Source organism: Triplophysa dalaica, chromosome 20 (assembly GCF_015846415.1).
Source record: "Triplophysa dalaica isolate WHDGS20190420 chromosome 20, ASM1584641v1, whole genome shotgun sequence".
In the NCBI taxonomy this organism is placed as follows: domain Eukaryota; kingdom Metazoa; phylum Chordata; class Actinopteri; order Cypriniformes; family Nemacheilidae; genus Triplophysa; species Triplophysa dalaica.
Window position 1 is genome coordinate 2,067,776 of NC_079561.1, and position 21,073 is coordinate 2,088,848.

The 21,073-nt window shown below is 34.7% G+C and overlaps 1 protein-coding gene and 2 long non-coding RNA genes across 4 annotated transcripts; 1 reads left to right on the plus strand and 2 right to left on the minus strand.

Moving 5' to 3' along the window:
* Positions 1-2,816: 2,816 nt before the first annotated feature.
* On the minus strand, positions 2,817-8,329 carry LOC130409095 (L-rhamnose-binding lectin CSL2-like). 2 transcript variants are annotated; one of them, XM_056732734.1, is made up of 15 exons: positions 7,695-8,329; positions 6,844-6,968; positions 6,708-6,731; positions 6,545-6,601; positions 6,165-6,457; positions 5,963-6,075; positions 5,445-5,501; positions 5,202-5,337; positions 4,990-5,108; positions 4,507-4,563; positions 4,246-4,381; positions 4,053-4,159; positions 3,911-3,952; positions 3,638-3,767; positions 2,817-3,523 (listed from the first exon to the last, which is right to left on the minus strand). In XM_056732734.1, exons 6-15 carry the CDS (start codon positions 6,063-6,065, stop codon positions 3,418-3,420), a joined length of 993 nt encoding a protein of 330 aa, XP_056588712.1. In that variant the 5' UTR covers positions 6,066-6,075; positions 6,165-6,457; positions 6,545-6,601; positions 6,708-6,731; positions 6,844-6,968; positions 7,695-8,329; the 3' UTR covers positions 2,817-3,417. The 2 variants fall into 2 exon arrangements, with proteins under 2 accessions (XP_056588712.1, XP_056588713.1); XM_056732735.1 differs by lacking the exon at positions 7,695-8,329 and having other exon boundaries at positions 6,844-7,159.
* Positions 8,330-13,553: 5,224 nt separating this feature from the next.
* On the minus strand, positions 13,554-14,799 carry LOC130409099 (uncharacterized). The gene is made up of 5 exons (XR_008904817.1): positions 14,769-14,799; positions 14,579-14,623; positions 14,215-14,350; positions 14,019-14,128; positions 13,554-13,770 (listed from the first exon to the last, which is right to left on the minus strand). It is a non-coding gene; the product is annotated as an uncharacterized LOC130409099 (long non-coding RNA).
* Positions 14,800-15,140: 341 nt separating this feature from the next.
* LOC130409098 (uncharacterized) lies at positions 15,141-18,011 on the plus strand. The gene is made up of 3 exons (XR_008904816.1): positions 15,141-16,281; positions 16,833-16,926; positions 17,261-18,011. It is a non-coding gene; the product is annotated as an uncharacterized LOC130409098 (long non-coding RNA).
* The last annotated feature ends 3,062 nt before the right edge of the window (positions 18,012-21,073 follow it).

Sequence of the window (21,073 nt, forward strand, 5' to 3'; positions counted from 1 at the left end):
AGCCGGGTATGTTATACAGGTACATAGATAGATATTCCCTTATATATTCTCGTTCCCTTATATCTACTCACATATTTAGGTTTACTTATGTAGTTCTCTGTGGATTGGATAATGTTGATACCCCTTTATTACTCAAACTAAAATTTTGTTCCCTTATACCAACACGTAGTTATACTATATACTAAAGTTACTCAAACTTACACCGTTAATTCAGTTTACTTAAGCAGTTTTTTGCGGGTCGTAATCTAAAGCGTTACCAAATAACAATGAAACCTTGAAACTGTAAGGCAGAAATAAGTCATAAAACTAACCACAGGCGATGTGGTGCAATATATCAATAGCAACACCTAGAAAGAGAGCGATCAAACAACTTATTTTATATGCTAGGATGTCACAACATAAGTTAATTCTTTGTTTAGTATGTGAATCATAAAAGGCTTGCTTATACTATGAGTATTTGTGTTGTTTATATTTACCAAGTTGGCTTAGCATTAAAAATGGGAAAATTATAAAAAAATACTTATAATCATCCCTGACTTAGAAAGGTCTCATTGTCCTTCATATTAAAGTTATTGACAATAAATAAATAAACAGCTTTGCTGCTATATCTCATATCTAGGTGAAATAAATAAGGGTTATATTTAAAAACTGGAACCAGCCGAAGAAGGGAACTGGCTTGGGATCTGAAGAGACAGCTCCAGGCACACAGATGTAGTAAAGACCCAATCAGTAAAAATAAAGATTAAGGTGTGAAGTAAACACTACATCAGATCCCAAGGCAGTTTTTTTTTTAAACTGGATGAGTAACACTTTTTGGACCGAAAACCGCCATACGAAACAACCAAGAATAGTGCTTAACTATTGACGGATGCTCCATAAAATCCTCGTCGTCAGCCAAGAATCTTGCCGTTGTATTAGATAGTAATCTGTCATTTGAGAGCCAACACCTGTAAAATTTTTCCATTTAAAAAAAAATATATCTAAAGTACGTCATATGCTGTCACTGTCAGATGCAGAGAAATTAATTTGTGCATTCATGACATCAAGACTAGATTACTTTAATTCACTTTTAGGTGGTTGCCCTGCAAGCCTATTACAAAAACTCCAACTGGTTCAAAACGCTGCAGCTCAAGTTCTTACACGTACAAAAAAGCAGGAGCATATAACCCTTGCTCTGTCAACCTTGCACTGGTTACCTTTAAAGCATCACATTAACTTAAAGATCTTTCTTATTACCTATAAAGCCCTACATGGTCTAGCGCTGCAGTATTTGAGTGAACTTCTATTGTATTACAGTCCTCCACGTGCATTACGCTCTCAGGCGTCCTGTCAGTTGGTAATACCTAGAATTTCAAGTGCTGGTGGTAGATCCTTTTCTTATCTAGTGCCAAAACTTTGGAATATTCTTGCCTGCACTGTCCGGGAGGCAGACACACTCTGTCAGTTTAAATCTAGACTAAAGACGCATCTTTTCAATCTTGCATACACTACACTTCCATAATATTAATCCTCAGAGGATTAAGGCTGCATTATTTAGATCAACCGGAATCAGGAACACATCCAATAACAAAATGATGTACTTGTTGCATCAAAGAGTGCAGAACAGTACTCTACTCTCAGCCAGTCTTGTCTCTTTGTTCCAAGGTTACCGCAGGATGCAGTTCATGCCCAGACCTGATGGCAGGGCTGAGAATGGGAAGCGGTGACCTGACAAGAGCTGAGATGATAGAGCTGGATAAAGGACGCGGCGACTTGACACGATTTCACTACAAAATTTCAAATGCTATTAGAGTGTTAAAGATGATCTTAAATCTATAATTTACCTTATTAGTAAGTTTATTTATTTTTTATTTAGCCTTGTTGTGCAAGCACTGTTGAGCTTGTGCAGAGGCAGCAGCTTTTGCCAGAGGGGAACTGGAATCCTCTGGTTCCTCCCCACCATTTGCATACTGTTTTGCACTATTTGCCTGGCCGGGGCGCTGCTTTAGAATTCAGAAGTTTTACATAATTAATATTGCATATAGGAATATATAGTCCGTTTAATATTTGACCTGTGTTCCTCTCTCCTTTATCTTAAATGTGTGCTTTCACTGTACGTGTGTGCGTCTATGTCGATGTGTGTAAGTATGTATGCATATTGTGTGTGTGGAGCATTTGTATGTCTGTCAGGTATATGACTTTAGTTGTTTTACTTGTAGTCAATATATCTCATGTACAGCTGCTTTGTAACAATGAAAATTGTAAAAAGCGCTATATAAATAAAGTTGAGTTTAATTAAATTCAAGCTAAGTAGGAATCCTGAAAACTAAACAAAAAAAACAACTACAGTCAAAACTCAACAAGGGTACACAGAAGCAACGTTTAAGAACAATTTGACCAAATTGTCCTACAAACTACCACATAGCCACAAGCAACAAACCGGCAAAGAGATTAGAGAAGAGACCAACCCTACGTTCCATTTCGAAGAGCTCATCCCTATGCCCTTCGAATGGTTTACCCTCCGGGGCGAGAGCTTTGAAGGGTTAAAGGGTGAAGGGGACCAAACATTTCTACGTCATCATCCCGCACATCATTCTCTTTATTTAAAATGGTCTGAAATCGGAGGGACTAAACTACCCAACCCTAAAGACATCCGTACAACCTAATATTTCACATGCGGTTGTTTTTTTGTCAAATCATTTAGATTATGGACCAGCAACGCACAAGAAACAGACCAAAAATAAAGTGTTGGCATTTGAAACACACATCTGTTCATATTTATTGAACAGACATAGTTGGTTATATCAGGACAGAACAAACCTTAGACCAATGCAGAATAAAACAAAAAAGCAACCAAAACCCATAATAAATCCTGAAACAGTATATTATTCTAGCTGTTGAACTATCTTGTGACTGAACACTCTTGTGATGAAAACCAAAAGGGCAATTTTTATAATATTCAGAAAATACAGAATTGAAGTTAATCAAACATTCACCGATTCAGATTCTACATGATTCTACATGATTGAAACTCTGCCTCAACCAGTTAAATGTATTAAAATCACTTGAGTGTAATTATTACTCCAAATAAAAAGATTTTTTTACCATTCAATAAATGATCACATAAATTGTGTGTAAAAGAATTGCATGTGTTCACATTGCGGAGTCATCTTTCACTGTGAAGAAATTGTATGTCAGAACAAGGAAAAACACTACAAAGCAGTATAAGGAATACTTTAACAATATGGTATAAAACTGCTTGTCATGAATGAAGCTTGTCAAGAGTTTACCAATGATTAGCTTCTGATAGAAAATAGGATTCTGATTTTAAACAAGCGTATTGTCTTCATATCATATCGTGAAATTACATTTATGTCATTAAACCATATAAACAAAGTGGTTGCAAAGACAAATGAACGATACAAAAATTACTCCCATTTAATCACAACTGTAAGACACCTCCAAGTATTTATGGATGTGAGGGCACTGATCATGAAACTGTGAATTGGAAGCATTTAGGACACAACGTCTCTTGCCATTACACCTAAAGAAATACAAAACAGATGCTAGGATTAGTTGTTGGTGCATATTATTACAAACATTTTATTTGAAGAAAGTGTGGTGTATTGCTTTTCATGTGGATGCACAGCAGTGATACCGGAGTTGGAGGTTCCTGGTCTGTGAAGATGTGCACGTGGAGGACATGGCGCTGGCACGAGAATGAGGGCAGGTCACCGCATCTCTCCTCCCGTAATTAGCAAAGTGAATGTTAAGTTTGCGATTCCCCTCTTAAAAAAACACATATCGAGTATTAGCACGCCCCTGATAGGCCACTGGTAGATCATATTTAAGCTGTTATTCGTATGCTGTGTTTCACTTTGATAGAAAAATGCAAAGAGAAAAAACAAAGAAAATGAGAATTGAATCTTACCACAGGTAATGGTACTGCCTTTATCTTGACAGATAATAATTGCTTTTGAATTATAATGGAGAAAAGCAAAACATATAATCAGTTATAGACAAAGTACATTAACAAAGACTTTTCTAAGTCATAATAATAGCAAATAATGTACTTGGGACGCAGGTGTAGGACACATTCAGGTATTTGTAAGTTCCTACACACGGATCACCAAAAACTGCGTTGTTCACAGAAATGGAGCAATCTGGTTTTTCATCACATCTAATAACACAAAGAATAATGAAAGCATTACAATTTTTTAATAAATAGTCTCTTGACAATGTCACACAACTTCACACTGTTCTTACTGAGTGGTCAGCACACTTAGGGATGTGCTCTGTGTGCACTGAACATTTGAGAGTTGGTTAGCTGGTTTTCCAGTAGAGCAGGTTGTTTGGTCTGTTCGTCCATAATTGGCAGAAAGCACATTAATGGTTCCTTGTGCTGGTAAAAAAATAGTGACACAGGTGTGTTTGTTAAATAGTAACTGTTAACATCTATTTACTTACTGTGTACCGGTACATAAGAATTCTGGAAAAAAACATGAAAAAATAACCCAGACTACTCACCACAGCTGAGAGGGGCAGTCTGTGATTCACAGGTAAACAGATTTGTTGATGGTGCACCTTGAGTCAGATGAAGAGTTTTAAGGATTATCATTAAAGATTATGCTAAAAAGTAACATTAACTATCCTTTACTTGACTATTGCACTTCATTTGGTAAAATTCTGATATTCTCTCTAGTGAGAATGTTGGGTTTACGTCAATCCCAGAGAAACTAACTAAAAAAAGAAAAAGCTACTAGGTGGTTAAAGATCATGGGAATTGGTCCCATGATTGACAATAGTTAATACAGTTTTAGAGACAAAGTGTCACGGATGGATGGTGCACACGCATTCAAACATGTCATTACGCTATAATGTATGAATAAATACATTTCATACAAAACAGTGACTATAAGTTAAAATCTGATGCGATACATGAGATATGTATCATGTGAAATTAAATTTAGTTCAATCTAAATGTAGCATCCATGCATGTGTTTATCTCACTTGGCGGTGGTGGTGTGATGCACTCGTAGGACACATTCAGGTATTTGTAAGTTCCAGGACAAGGTTCAGTGAAAGCTACATTCCCCACAACAATGGAACAACTCTGCTGTCCATTACATCTGTGATGAAAAAATAATACAATGCAAAATGTAAACAAGATCACATTTTAATACAGTATCTTATAGCTCTTTATTGATGTTTACAGTTCTTACAGAGTGGTCAGCACACTTAGGGATGTACTCTGTCTGCACTGAACATTTGAGAGTTGGTTAGCTGGTTTTCCAGTAGAGCAGGTTGAGCTGTTCGTACGGCCATAATTGGCAGAAAGCACATTAATGTTTCCCTGGTCTGTTGAAAAATAGTGATACATATTGAGAATGACAGGGAAGAATGGTATTTCCAAGTTTAAATAAAACCCTTATTCTGTTGATAAAGTTTTTTTCCAGAGAACTCACCACAGCTGAGACGGGCAGTTTCTGATTCACAGGTGACCAGATTTGTCGTTGGTGCACCTTGAGTCAGAGATGAAAAGCTTGTTAGGAGTTAAAAAGCATTAAATTGCATTACATTACTTTTTGGAGCACAATTTTACTATCCAAAACTTAACAAATACTGGGTTTATTTTAATCTCTCATTAAAGAATTTTTCCAATTAAATTGTAATAATTCTTGAATCTAAAGGGATGCCTTAATATCAAGCTTTAATATGAACATAAATGCTTTGATATGCATATTTTGATATGTTCTGACAAACAATCCGTTGAGAAACTTCGACCCAGCTCAACATAATTTTTTAACATAACATTTTATGTTATCTGGTTACCTTTGCAGCCCAAATGAGGACTTTTTATGCAAATATGTCACAAAACATTGACTACAAAGCAAACCTGGAATTGCAAGCATGAAGTATGAATTATGTATGAGTTTTTATGAGTTGTAGTTGAATTTAAGATGTACTATCATGTACAACTCACTTGGTGGTAAGATGCACTCGTAGGACACATTCAGGTATTTGTAAGTTCCAAGACAAGGTTCAGTGAAAGCTGCATTCCCCACAACAATGGAACAATTCTGCATTGCATCACACCTGTGATAAAAAACGAATAGCAAATGTAAACAAAATATCTCGACATATTTAAAATCTTATAGCTCTTTATTGACGTTTATTGTTCTTACTGAGTGGTCAGCACACTTAGGGATGTGCTCTGTCTGCACTGAACATTTGAGAGTTGGTTAGCTGGTCTTCCAGGAGAGCAGGCTTTTCTGTCCGTACGCCCAGAATTGGCAGAAAGCACATTAATGGTTCCCTGTGCTGATGAAAAATAGTGTCATACTAATGTTTGTTACACGCAAAAAAAATTGTTAGAATTACAGCACATTTGAGGGTGGTCCCGCTGGTTTTCCAGAAGAGCAGGTTGTGCTGTCTGTACGCCCATAATTGGCAGACATCACCAAAATGGTTCCTTGAGCTGGTGATAAATTGAGTAAAATTAACATTATTGTTTTGATGGAGGAACATAAGACTGCAATAACTGAATAAGACATGAAAAACTAACCACAGGTGAGACTGGCAGTTTCTCCCTCACAGGTGATGAGGTCAACTGCTTTGACCCCTACAGAGACAAACAGATACTTATACACATTTGTAGTAACAATTATAATTTAAAGTTACATTCATTCATGTGAATCTGTTATATAAGACATAAAATCAGTTCTTACCATGCAGGCATAGTAGCACCAACACTGAAAAATAAAACAACAAAAAATACAAGTAACAAGTGTATGAACGAGCACAAATGTCACTAAATCACATGCAATAAGAGTTTTCTGTTGTAAAAAAGATCATCAGACTTACAGGTGAGAAAGCTCAGCTCTCCATGAAACATGTTTGCAGAATGATGAACAGATGGATGAAGCTTTCTGATGATGAAGATTGTTCTGGATACTTATTTATAGAAGCAAACCTGAAACCGTCTGAAACTAAACACATACTGTTATTATTTTAAATGGGTTTGGAATGGGTGGGACTCATTTTTATTAAGTCCAAAACTTTCAATTTTTGTTCAAGTTTAAGTGTTAATATTGTTTTTGATTAAGAATATACAGTTAACTATTTAACTATTAACATCCTCCAGCCAACTACGAATACGGTTAGAAACTAAGAGTATTAGATTTCTAATTAAAATTACAGGTAACAAAGTTCTAGTAAAAAAACGATTGTTAGTGTTATTCCATTTAGCAAATTTTAGAAACACTTACAGTACAACGATAGAAAATCTACAGGTATTAACACACGGTTCAAGTAAAGAAAGTTTGAAAAAAGAAAATTACCCTATAATTTACTTGTAATGTTCATGCCATACATATATACTACAAAAGTCTCACTGGACACACGCGTTAGCCAAGAAGTATTATGAGTAATGCCGCTCGGACGGCGCTTATAGCGGAGTTGGCTCCGCCCCCCAGAACAGTCGGAAAAATAGACTACTGACGTTGTGCAATAAAGCCCTGGTCACACTGAACTTTGAGCATTCAACTATTCTGCGTATGCCGCTGCGAATTGCAAATTTTGCGGTAAGCAGAAAATTAGGAAATTAGCCCAAGAATGGAGGAGGGTCGCGTTCTGAGGCTTAAGTCTTGTTGCACCAACTGGACGTCCAGACTTTTGATAAATATTTACATGTGTTGCACCATCTGAATCCCTACCCATTGTGACGTTAAAATGGCGTCTTCGGTCGCGGTCACACCTGTCTTTTTGCTCCATTGACTCCCATACATGCGAATGCGACAGACTGGACACGCAAGTTTCGGTTGCAAAGTTGCGCATGCCGCTGCGTTCCAGTTTGATGAACTCTGATCTGCGAATTCGCATCACGTAAAGACGTGCGACCAGATGGGTTCATCACGGCCTGACCTTTCTCTCCTCAGGGCGTGACCCGCCTCCATTCTTGCACTAATAGCCTGCTTCCCGCCCTTATTTGCAGTTGCATACGACAAATAGTTGCGTGCTAAAACTGCAGTTGACTAGCCCTGCCCTTTAGCGTTTCCGCGGCTGAGAGTGACATTCTTCTGCCTCAAATTATTAAAAAACTTAGAGAGCAACAATAGTTATAAAAGAAAAATTACAGTAAAAAACGCTTACGAAACTAGAAAAAACGAAAGATAGACGTCTGACAGAAGATAATGAAGGAGCACTCCATTCCCGTCGGTTACAGATTCTTATAACTGCATTGATAATTAGTTGATTAATTAGTAACATTCCGTGTTGTTAAAATGAAACATTCCTGTAAGTTATCGGCAGGGCCGAATGGTGTTAAATGTGTTAAAACTGAACGGGACCGTTTTATCGTACGCGTGCGCACCCCCATTTATCTTCCGGTTTGCGTTTGACTAGTCGCTAATTATTACTATTTATATTTTATTTAATTTATGTTCATATTTGTATCATTTTACTGTCTGATATTTGTATTAAATAAACGATTTGTTGAATTTTGTCGTAGGCCTATCATTTTAATAAATACATCATTCGTTGAATCCAGTTTAGACGCATTTAAACAAACTGTATACATTGACATCTAGCAGTAGATTTTCTGTTCGTGTAGCCTAATGTAATCTAAATATAATTTAGAAATAACACTTAAGCCCAGGAGCCTTTCATTCGTTCTTGTGAATGAATTTGAAATAATTCAGCGCTATTTTAGGTAGGCTATTTGACGGATAAATTAAGTTTCTTGCTCCTCTTTAGGCCTGTCAAATATCTGATCGTTCGTGCTTTCTTCCATTTCTTCCACAACAGAAAACATTACAACAATATTGTTCACAAAACGTGTTCACTGAGTGCTAAACGAAGAGCGCTAAAATCCACTTTAAAACCCCCAATTTTCTGTAGCTAGCGATGGGCTGTATTAGATCCAACATTAAATTATATACTGTATTATTATTATTTTTCTCCACGGAAAAACATCAAGAACTTTTACTTATTTTTCCTCTGACTAGTTTTATACTGGGTGGTGCAACCGGTATACATTCTTCGCAGGACTCAAGGCGCATTTTACGTCCAAAGTAGTTGCAACTGGCCCCAGGAGGTTTTGTTAAGATACACCCCAACTTTGAAGTTCTGACGCAATTTCTCGGAGGTTACGAACTGGGATGTTTTAAATAGCCTATGCGTTGTTAACAATAATGCTTTTGACGTTATGGCCAAAAGCCAGAGGGTTAACTAGCCTACATAACTTTATAACTTTTGACATTGTGGTTACCAGGCACATGATAGCTTTAAATCAAAAACCAAAGTCTGGAAGAGTTGAAGAAACATTTAGGGAAAAAATGCCTTATTTCTTGCTGACACTTATTTTGAAACAAGTGGAAAAAGTTTCTTCAGGGTTCAGCAAAGTAAAAATAATGTATGTCTTTATAGCAGGTAATTATACAAATATTACTTAATATTGTCGTTGTTGATACGATTTATGTTTCAGCAACTGATCATCAAAGGACAGCATGCGAGATGCTGACTGTTACTGACTGTTACGCCTCTTTGAAGCTGGCTGGTTTCAGATGGTGTTTCAGAGTACTGATGAAAAAATCTAGCACTCAATCTGAACTCAGAGTTGTAAAAGAGATGTGTTTCCTACACTAAGAACAATCTAAAAACCTAACCACCTTCATTCTCTTCGATCTGTGTTCTGTTCGTCCTCTTCACAAGGTTGACTGATTTCTTTTGGTGTTCAGAGTTTTTTGTGGTTTCTAGCACCATATGAAATCGATTACAATGAACAGATATCTATACTGGAGCACTTCAGCAACCTGTTGAATGTGTTTATTTAACAGAATATTTTATTGAACACTACTGAATCAATGTACACCGATACACACAAGTGTGTGAGCATTTATATATTGAGAATATGTTTAAAAAGGAAGTATTTGGTCTATAATTATTATGCGTGCAATACATGTTTTCAAAGGTTTTTAAAGTATTTATAAAATTTGAAAGTCTCTCAACAATGATGAAAGAAGTAAAACTTTCTAAAAAGTTTGAAAATCCCTGTTTGACCACTAGATAGCAGGCTTGTATATGTTTTAGTAGTTGATTAATTAAATTAGGCCATTTATGCAGTTTTTACAAACATACCTTGCAAAACAACATTACTATTGTAAATTTTGATATATTTCAATGGCACTGATGTATTTAAAGATGTGTCAGTGAAAGCTGTTTTCAGTTAAGATCTAACATTTATTTTAATCTAGGACAAGTCTTAAACCCTGAAGAGGAAACCACCCCTAAATGCATTAAAATAGATGATCAACTAAGTTTCTTTGCACATGGAGGATTATTTAGATTTCCAATGCATTTTTATAGTTCTTAATTTGCACTCTTTGCATTATTGCACTCTAAAAGATTTACAGTTTGACAACTGATGTTTGTGTGTTCAGTCACACAGCAGCAAACTCAAACAATTTAAAGAAATTAATCCAAAATATAGCCACAAGCAGCAATTACAGAGTCAAGCTAAAGTATGTACGTGACCTTATTTTTATGAGGCTGACAACATGTGGCATTATTGATGCCTAACAAGTTTTGTGTCAGTAAACAAAAGTCACATGACACAGCCTCATGACCCTTTGGCGAGCTCGCTTTAGAATTCGTTGACACAGTTTACAAGAACCATTCGATCAATCAAAAATCTTTAAATGCATTTTTGTCAATACTGTATCCAGATGCTACGTTCCAAATTTCGTGGAAATCTGACCAATTTTCAACTGGGCGAAGTCCTAATTGGACGAATAAGGAGAGAATCGGTGGAGAGTAGAGAGATAGAGCCAATTCAGAGGGGGGGGGATATTAGAAGGCCATGATTGACAGGGGCCTTTGAACGGAATCTGGCCGGACGCCGAGTTTACACCCCTACTCTCTACGAGAAGTGCCATGGGATTTTTAATGACCACAGGGAGTAAGGACCTTGGTTTAACTTCTCTTCTGAAGGACATTGGGTAAGGGTCGACTCATCTTGCCTCAATGGATTCAAAGAAACTCTCATATGATTTTACACCAAAGTTTTCAACAGTTGTAAGCAAAGATAGCCATCGTTTATATCTCTGGGCCAGTAGGTGGCGCTGTGCCTAAACTGTGTATGTTTCCTTGTGTCAAAACACGAAAGCTTGGTAAAGATACAGCATCAAATAAAGGAGTGCTCGTCATGACATTCGTAGACGCGCTATTAGAGAACGGATTTGCCAATGGAAAATAGTCTAAAAACTTTTTGTCTGCAGTGTCTCTAAAAGCTGTATACCAAATCTCGTGCCAATTGATCAACAAAGATGAGTAATCTGAACGTTTTATTCTAAGGTTCATGAATATGCACAGTAGTCGACGCCTCCATTCAATCACGTGCTTGAACCTGAGCCACTAGCCTGAAGATCTCAGATGGAGGCAGGAAACTCCAAAACGGGGCAGGGTCGTTTTTGAAGAAGGGTTGAGCAATGACTGATTTACTATGACATCAGTTCTTTGTTGTCACATAATAATAGGAGCAGTACATGACCTGTTTGACATTCACTCTAAAAAGTGATTCGTTGTCTCAACAATTATAATGTGTTATGTTAAGTAGCTTCTACTTAGAAATAAACAAATGTATAACACTTTTAGCTTAATTTAAAATCCTTTGTTCTTGTAAAAACAAAAATATGAAATACAAGTAAAGGTCAAAAGTATGTATTAAGTGAATTGAAAATTATGAGTTGTGCAAACTGTAGTTAAAATTATGTAAACCTAACAAACATTTCCAGTGCAAAGAACTTAATATTATCAGTACAAATGCTGTGAGGAATACCATTACGCCCTTGTGCCTGAAAAGTTTGATTATTCATGCTGTTTTAAATAATAACCACGTTTGGGGCATCTATATAGATGTTAATAATATGTTTAACGAAATTTAAGATGTATTTAGTATTCTTGATGTTGTTTTGTTGTAAAAAATCGTTTTCCATTAATTTTCCATTCAGGTGATTCGTGTTTGTTTTGGTAAGCAAATACCGTGTTCAACCCATCAAATTTCTACCCACATTAAGGAAGACACACATGAGAAATTTATGTTGTGTGCTTCTGTGGAGAATCATTAAAAGATTGACATTAACTCATTAATTATTTCAATACTATTTGTTATTATTATATATAATAAAATATAAACTTAAAGGTAAATGTCTTCATGAGTACTGTAAGTTGATTGAACTTGTGCTACATCATTTTTTAAGTATAGAAGGTCAAGGGAACTCATATATTTGTGTAAATGTTCTTGTTATTTTGACCTAAAATCTCCTTAAATTGACTTTACTTTAAATGTATGTGCCCCTTTTTTACATCATGTTTTTAAGTCAAGTCAACACATGATTTTACAGGGGTAGCGCCATCTCTTATTGTTCTCCTGACAGATTGTGTTGTTCACGATACGGACCACACACACTACGTCTCCAAAATTAAGTTAATAACATGTGGAAGCACAAACAGCAAACCCTGTGTGCTTGTTTTTATAATTTTTGGATTTCTTTAAATGACATGCATTTAATCTGTCATGCCTTTCTGCAATAACACGGTCCACTCCTCTGAGGTGAAAATGATGAATGTGGGGATTTCAGCATCAGTTGTCACACCAGACACAGTTCACCATTTTAATAGATGTTGCTTTGCGCAGAGACCTTTGACCACACAAGAATATAAAAAGGCCTTCTTAAAGTGTTTGCTGAAGCGGATTGAATTTCTGTGATATTTATCTTGTGCATCTACAGGTAATGGCTGTAGCTGAAATAGCCAAAACACACACAGTATTCATACTTCAGGTAATGCATGTTATAAATCCATTGTTAATCAGCTCTCATTGTTTGCATCATATTCAAGGGAGAAGTATGACAGCTTGTCCTTTTTGAATTGTTGTTTGTTCACCTGGTAATGTTAATCCAGCTATATTTTATCATCTGAATGAAGCCTGATTCTTTTGTGTTTTTGTTTGCATGCTTTGTATTGAATCTCTTCAGTTATGTTAGAATACTAAAGGCGTATGTTTTTTAATGCTTCAGTTTATAAAAATATATCTAAAATTATATCCAATGTGAAATTGTTCAATATTAAACAATAAAAGCTACATTTTACTGCACTATTACCTTGTTTTTTATCAAACAGTATGTTATGCAATTTATAGTTTTATAGTTTAGAAAACCTGGCCTGTGTTAGGGGTTCGTACATAATTCTTATTCTTTTTATTACATAACTGTTGATCCTGGACCAACAAAGATGTTAAACTTGGCAAAAAATGCTGCAACTGTACTCTTGGTCATACAGAAATTTTGCTCAACATTTAGTTAATAGGATACACAAACCAGAACATTTGATTTGGGAAGTAGTTTATTTAACATTAGAGGCCTAACTCCAAACAGTTCACAGTATAATAAAATGATGTCTTGTTGGTTGAAACACAAAAGAAAATATTTCTGATTAATTACTCATGCAATGCTAATCTTAGGCATTAGAAATATAATTTTGATGTCATTAGTGAATGTATAGTAATATCAGAGCAACTAGAAATCAACCAGTACAAAATACTACATCATTATATTATTTTGCTAACATTCTACTTTAATGATTATATAAAATTGTATATGAATTAATTAACTTATTGAAGAAAACAGATAAATACATTTCCTCCTCACACAAAGGTCACAGAAATAGAGATGTGTATGATGTGTGGATGTTTTCAGTCACCATCAGACCAGGAAGATGACCTTGACCCTGAATCTTTAAATGTGGAAAAAATCAGAGAATATAAAACATAATGTTGACAAATTAAATTTCATGAAGCATTAGTCAACAATCTTAAAACAATGCAGTAAAAAGTCAATAAAAGGCAAGGTTGACATAATTTAATAGTGGATTGTCAGACCTGCGCAAAGATTATTTCTTTGACGATTTTATTTTCACTGTCCAACTTACTCAAAACTATCACTATGTAAGCATATGTTTAAGGCAGTTACAGAAATACTTACTTTGTGCTCCGCAAGTGTAAAGCACCCTCAAATATTTGTGGATGTGCGGACACCGATCGAGGTAAACTAAACTTGAAATGTAAAGTTGGCAGGCATTTCTTTTATCACACCTATAAATTAAAATAAAGAAGCAGGTGTTTTACAAAGTGAAGACTTGAAAATGTGATTATTGTATGCATGTGTTCGGTAATAGTACAAAAGTTTTACGATCCAGGTCTGGTCTGAGGTGCAAGTGGCGGACGTGAGAGTAGTGTTAGAATGAGGGCAAACCGACGAGGTCAAATCTGTCCTTCCATAGTTGGCATAGTAAACGGAAATCTTTTGACGCACAGCTGAAACAACACAAACATTTGTATGACTCATATTATTAGAATGTTTAGTATTTTAAGCATAAATCAACAAAGCCAAAACAAAAAACTCTTATGACAATTTGTAAAGGTGTACAAACACATGAAATGGTGGGGATTTCTAATTATAATAATTATAAAGATATTAATTCAGTCATACTCAGACAGTTTTCATAGTCTTAAAAGCATCAAGAGATAAAAAATTGGCCTTACGACAGCTGATGGTCCTCTTTTCATTTTGACAGATTTCAAATGTTTCTGGGTTTATGGTAAAAAGATCCACAACATATTTGTCAGTTATAGACAGAAGTCACGACATAAATGAGAACTTTTTATAAAAGGAAAACATTAACCATGAGCAACAGGATAGATAATATCATATTTTAATGAAACAAGAACTTACCACATCTTGTTTCTCCACAGTCGTCTGGTTCAACTGCTAAAGCATGAGAGAAAAAAAATTTTTTTACAAGAACAAATGCTACACTACTGCATTTACATTTGCAAGTACATTCCTGTACATGAAATACAAATATTCAACATTTGTATTGTTAATCTCACACGATGTGCATTTGACGATGACATAAAAAGTTGATTCTTACCATGCTGGCAGAGTAGCATTAGTACTGAAAAATAAAACAGAAAAGAGATGTTAAAATGGTCAACAATACATTTTAAATGAACATAAATGTCGCTGCAACATCACACCCACATATCGCATTAATAAAATCTGGGTTCACTGCGGCTCAATGTGCTTACAGGTAACCCAGCGGGCACCTCGATGTCAATTTGACGTCAAATTTCAGACAAGATTTGATCAAGATGGTGCACCACATCATTTCAAATTCAAATCATACATTAAATTCTTCAAGGTTTTTAATGAGGTGAAAATATGAGGTTTATCCCATACTGAAATTGGTTAATGTAAGTATAGCCCAATATGTTTGACATTGAAATGACGTCAAATCAACGTTGCATTATAGGCATTCATTTGATGTTGTATTGACATCATATTGACATCAATGTAAATCCAGTTGAAATAGCATTTTTCTTCTAACTGGCCCCTCAAAATGCATCTATTTGTCACATCTTTTGAAGCAGTTGTTGGATTTGTACATGAAAGTGGACTGCTGTAACTTCTGTGGTAAAAAACACTTTTTTTAAAAGTATGTAAATACTCATGCTGAAATAAAAGGAAACAGTGATTGTTAAATTTTACAAGAAAATATACTGATTTGCCAATAATACATTCAGATGTAATTACAATTTAAAATATTAAAAACAAAAGCAGCATTTTTGCTGTAACCCCACATAAAGTATTATGTATCCTTATTTTTGTTATTTATAGTGATATTATATTACTGTAAAATTAGAAAAACATTGCTGTAATTGAAAATACTCATAAAATTGTAATACCTTATAATGTATGTACCATTTTTACAGTATTACAACTTCATGTTCATTTTAGTCAAAAAACTCTTATAAATATTTTATAAATTTTTATTTTTCCTTAATTTTTATTAATAATCATTAATTAATCATTAATTTTATTATGAAAAATGTTGGGCCTACAATGCCCATTCATTCTCTGTAGTTTTAATGCCCATTTATTATCTGTCTTATGTATTTCTTAATACCACCTGTAGACGGCGCCATGGCCTATTTCACATTTCCGGGTTTCTCAGCAGCTGAAGTTAGTGAATGGACTACAACAATTAATTTATTTTTTGTGTGAAATTTGATGCAAATGTAGTATAACATATTATTTTATACATACACGTAAAAATATAAAATTTATAAAAATATTTGGAGGATTTACTACGTTGACCGTTGAAACGTACGTCATCACGTCTTGCGTAGAGGCCAGTGTTTGCTATGCGGTCGAAGCATTGGACAAGGTTGTCGCTTTTTATCAGGTGAGTAATAAACATCTCATGAAATAAAAAATACGATATATATTGGGTAACTTTGAAAACCTAGAAGATTGTGTTTTGATGAAATATATGACTTGGCGATATATTAGAATCTGGTGAGTTGAAATATCCCGCCAGAAGTACCGTGAAGATTTCTGAGGTAATGTTAATGTGCGATCCATTAAGCGTGTAACGTTGAGTTAACGATTTAGAAATGTCAGTGAGTAATGTTAGTTTTGCAATTAATATTCGGATAAAATAAAAATGCCCTCATTTGAATCTCTTTACCGATGCTATGCGACAAAGCGAAACATACCCATAATTATAATTCATAATTTGATACACACTGATGAAGTGTTCTAAAATGTCCTGGTAGATGGTCCACTGTGTCAAGCAGGACCAGCCCACACTACTAAAGGTACCAAAAGCTGGTTCAATGACAATTTGTGTTACTGTGCTCAAAGGAAAACTTCTCAGCTGTTCTGGTCACTTAGTTGTATTGTTCAACAATCTTAACAATCATTGAATACTGATATGGTTGTCTTTTTTTTCAGAATTCTTACAAACAAATTGATGTCAACAATGAATATGGATGGCTCAGGAATGAAGAAGGCCTTTGGAAAACACGGCTATGTCGTGTTATAATAGGTACTACATTACTTTTCTTGTATGATTAGAGGATGTAGTGTCTATCAACATATGCTACATTTTAAGTAAATTAAACATGTAATGCTTAAATTACAATCTTATCTTAGTAAACTGACACATTTAAAACATTTAACAACTCTTAAATATTTGCAAGTAGTGCACATTTCTAAATTTAACAGATACTTATTTAAACCTGGGAACATCTTAGTGTTAATAAACATTTAAGAGCAGCAACTTGCATTAACTTCTATGTACAAGTGATGGTTGCTGAAAAATGTTAGGTATATTTTAATGTCTTAAAAGGTGTGCTAATTGTGGTTTCATCTTCATTTAGGTGCACTACAGCAGTCCAAACCTTCATTATCAGAGGCTGAAATAAAAAAATACAGCTAAAAAATCTCCGGTCTGCTCCCGATAGATGTGGGGGTATGGGACGACAAAAGGGGAAATCGTCGATTGATGTGTGTTCAGATTCTGAATAAGTAGGCCTTAAGCCAATTGTTTATCAAAATTATTTTTGTTCATTTGGGATATGATCTGGGAAAACCCATCACATGGTGAAATAAAAAATACTGGTTTTAGTATCATATGAAAGCTATTAAGCCCTTTCCAAAACTGTTTTTATTTAATTTACAAATTGTTTTTATGGAGTGGGTGGTCTAGTGGGTTAAACCACTGAACTGGTAAATCAAAAGGTTGCTGGTTCTATCCTAGTAGCCACCACCAGTGTGTCCTTGAGCAAGACACTTTACTCCATGTTGCTCCAGGGGGATTGTCCCTGTAATAAGTGCACTGTAAGTCGCTTTGGATAAAAGCGTCTGCTAAATAACTACACGTAAATGTAAATGTTTTTAACAAATGGAAAGGGCTTGAGAGCTTTCATATGATATCCAAACCTGTAATATGTACAATTTTGTCATGTGATGGCTTTTTCCAGATCACTTAATATTTATATATCAATTTAAATGTTAATATTTAATTAAAAAGTAATTCAAGGAGGATTTTATATTTATTAGTGGTTTAAGAACATTTTAAATTTCTGGAATTGTAGCTGATTGTATTTAATAAAACATGTCTTACATTAAGTACTGTTGTTTCATTATTTATTGGTCTAGAATAGGACATCAATTTGTTAAAAAATGTAAAAGAAATTGCTAATCAAATTAACGTCAAAACTTGATGTCAATTTGATGTCAAATTTTGACATCGATTTGATTTGCATTTTTTACCAATTCTTTGATGCCGATGTTTGACGTCAATTTGATGTCTATTTAACATCAATTGCCCACTGGGAATAAAGGTCAGCTCTTGTTGCAGCATGTTGACTGTGCAGATGGATAAAGAGATTATGATGCTTCCTTAAAAATGCAAGACAGTAATATCAACTATATTGGGAAAATGTATTCATGGGTGGGACTAAACCAAAACAATTTTAGGGGCGGCGTAACTTTTTAGCTGCAGTAGTGGGGTGACGTATGGGCCTACGTAATCTAGATGTGACGTGATGTGTAGTGTTTTAATGTTGAGATCACATTTACAACGTTAGTAACATTGAGGTTGTATTTGTATTAGTAATGCATCAGTTAACATGAATCAACAATGTTTTCCGCATTTATCAACCTTTGTTAATGTTAGCTCATGGCAATACAGTTGTCCAATTTTTTCCTCTTTATTTAAACTAAATGAAATGGATGACTAAAAACTTGATTGATTCTTGGAAATTGGTTACGCAAACTACTGTATTTTTAAAACAAAGCTCATTGTTGTCAGGTAGACGAAAGAGCTGTTCGTGGCTCTAGGATGTCAAAAAATCATGACCGACAAGTCACAGAGCTGATGATTAAACGTGTTGAAGATGTTGTTTTTTTAGCTATTGAAACCTTTCAGACACAAAGTTTGAACTTGCTAAGGTGTGTTAAATGTTTGGGGGGAACCCTGGAATCCCGCACTTCATTGGTGTGGAAGTAGGGTCATCAAGGACAATTTAATTTAGTTATTACTACTTAAATATGCTGAATTACACAAAATATTTTTTAGTTAGGCCTATTCAGATTATTATGTCAGCACAACTCATAAAAGTATGTTCTGAAACTTAAAAGATTTAATTAAAAGGATAAATAAGACATTTTAAGTTGCAGCAATGAAATAAGTATAGGACGCCTTTTGACATGAAGATGAATTTAAAAAAAAGTGTCAATTCAACGTGAATTCACCCTAATAGTAAGAGATCGCCTGACTCGTTGTTTAGAATGTATGAATACATTTAGGCTCGAAGTCATAAGGATGTTGAGAGTTATGAGAATCTAAGTACTATGACGCATGCCCAGTGTGATCGCACGCTAGCGACATCTGTTGGCACGAGCCGTGTAAATGCAACGTGAATGATGCATTTACACGGTGATGAAAAAAACTGGTACATTATAAAGTTTTTATCACAAATATCGTTACAAACCACCAACTGTGTACCAGTTAGCCATATAATTTGAAAAGATTCATTTCAATAAAATATGCAAGTTGCTGAAAAGTGTAGAGAATTGGTTCCTGCCTTAATATACACTGTTGGTTCCATAGCTGATTCCACTGTTAGCTCACTCAAAGTAGTTTATTGTTCTATTCATCCTATATTTAAATGTAGTTTAATGAAAACTGAGTAAAGATGTAACAGCTAAAATTCCAGAGGTGTTAAGAGTGCCTGAAAACCATACTTAAGTAAACAACAGATACCTTAGAACGAATTACTCCATTACAAGTTGCAAGTCACCAATTCCAAAACCACTTTAGTAAAAGTCTTATCTGATTTAACAGTACTTGAGTATTTTACTCGTACTGAATGTAGGCTCAAAGCAGCACTAGTCCTCAACACTTAAGAGAAATGTCAGTGAAAGGAGTCAAAATAAGACTGAACACCTACCAAATTTCAACAAATCATGGTTGACACCATAACCTACGTCCATTACAAACACTCAAGTCTCATTTAAGCTTAAGTGCTCATAATAAACCAAACTCTTTCAAAAGGTTTCTTCAATACAACGAATAAATAAAATAATTTTAAGTCAAATTAAAAAGTCAATGAACTGGACATGCTGGTTTTGGCCTTATCCTCAGCTGCTGTCATGTCCTCCATTCACATATAAACCGCCAGCGATTGACATTGATAACCCTAACTCTTGATAATTGATAATGCACTCGTATTCACATAAAGAAGCCATGTCGACAAGTTTTAGTATGTAGCAAAACCCACAAGCTATAGTACCTTCAATGCCCTGTAAATGGCAATATTAATTCTTCTGTATCAAAAATAAACTGCCGCAAAAGAATGATGCCAGGTAAAATGTAATGTGTAATTGCATTATTCATTAGAAATGTAGTGGAGTAAAGAGTACATGTACTTGTTCAAAAATGTAGTCAAGTAGAGAGTAAACGTAGCTAATATCTTTAATACTCAGTACAAGTACAAAGTAACCAAAAAGATACTTAAGGACAGTAACTAAGTACATTTTTTCCAATACTTTACACCACTTGAATTAACGATAGAAACTATTAAAGAAACCATTGAATATATTATGCATGGTTTAAAGACCTCTGGGTATTTATTCTGTGTTGGCTTTTTCACTGTAAAACCAAATGCTCAAAATAATCAAACAGATTAAGTAACGTAAACTTAATTTCATAAAATATTGATGTACTTTTTTTCCTGAAACACAATTTTACTTTTAAGTGAAGTATAATGATTATTTTTTATTTGCTTGAAGTTTTGACAAAAACTCAAACAATATGGTTTGCTCTTTGTTCTATTTACATAATTTAAACATGTTAGTTCAACACAATTGGTCGAAAAAGATTTCCAATTCCTAGTATGCATTACATCAGATTGCATTAAGAGAGTTGAAATAATATGAATATTTGATGTTTTTTTCAGTAAAGTTAAGGACTTGTTAGTGTTTAATGTTCACAGACAGGCTGTGGGAGGTTACATGTAACCTGTAACACATGTTATGTCACCAGTCACTACAACTGTGCTAATGCCAGTTTTGAGATCAGTCTCTTCTTGCAAATTTTGAGTTGCATAAAATTGATTTATACATATCAAGACTAAGAAATATGAAAAATAAAGAAATTGAAAGAATCTTAGTCAAGAGTTTAGTCA

Bases quoted from the DNA above. Each gene is read 5' to 3' on its own strand.
- LOC130409095 (XM_056732734.1), bottom strand. From the start codon at position 6,065: ATGCAGAATTGTTCCATTGTTGTGGGGAATGCAGCTTTCACTGAACCT. The intron at 5,502-5,962 runs GTGAGTTGTACA...CTCTGACTCAAG, and splicing joins CGAGTGCATCTTACCACCAA to GTGCACCAACGACAAATCTG. The intron at 3,524-3,637 runs GTATCACTGCTG...GTATTTCTTTAG, and splicing joins ACCAGGAACCTCCAACTCCG to GTGTAATGGCAAGAGACGTT.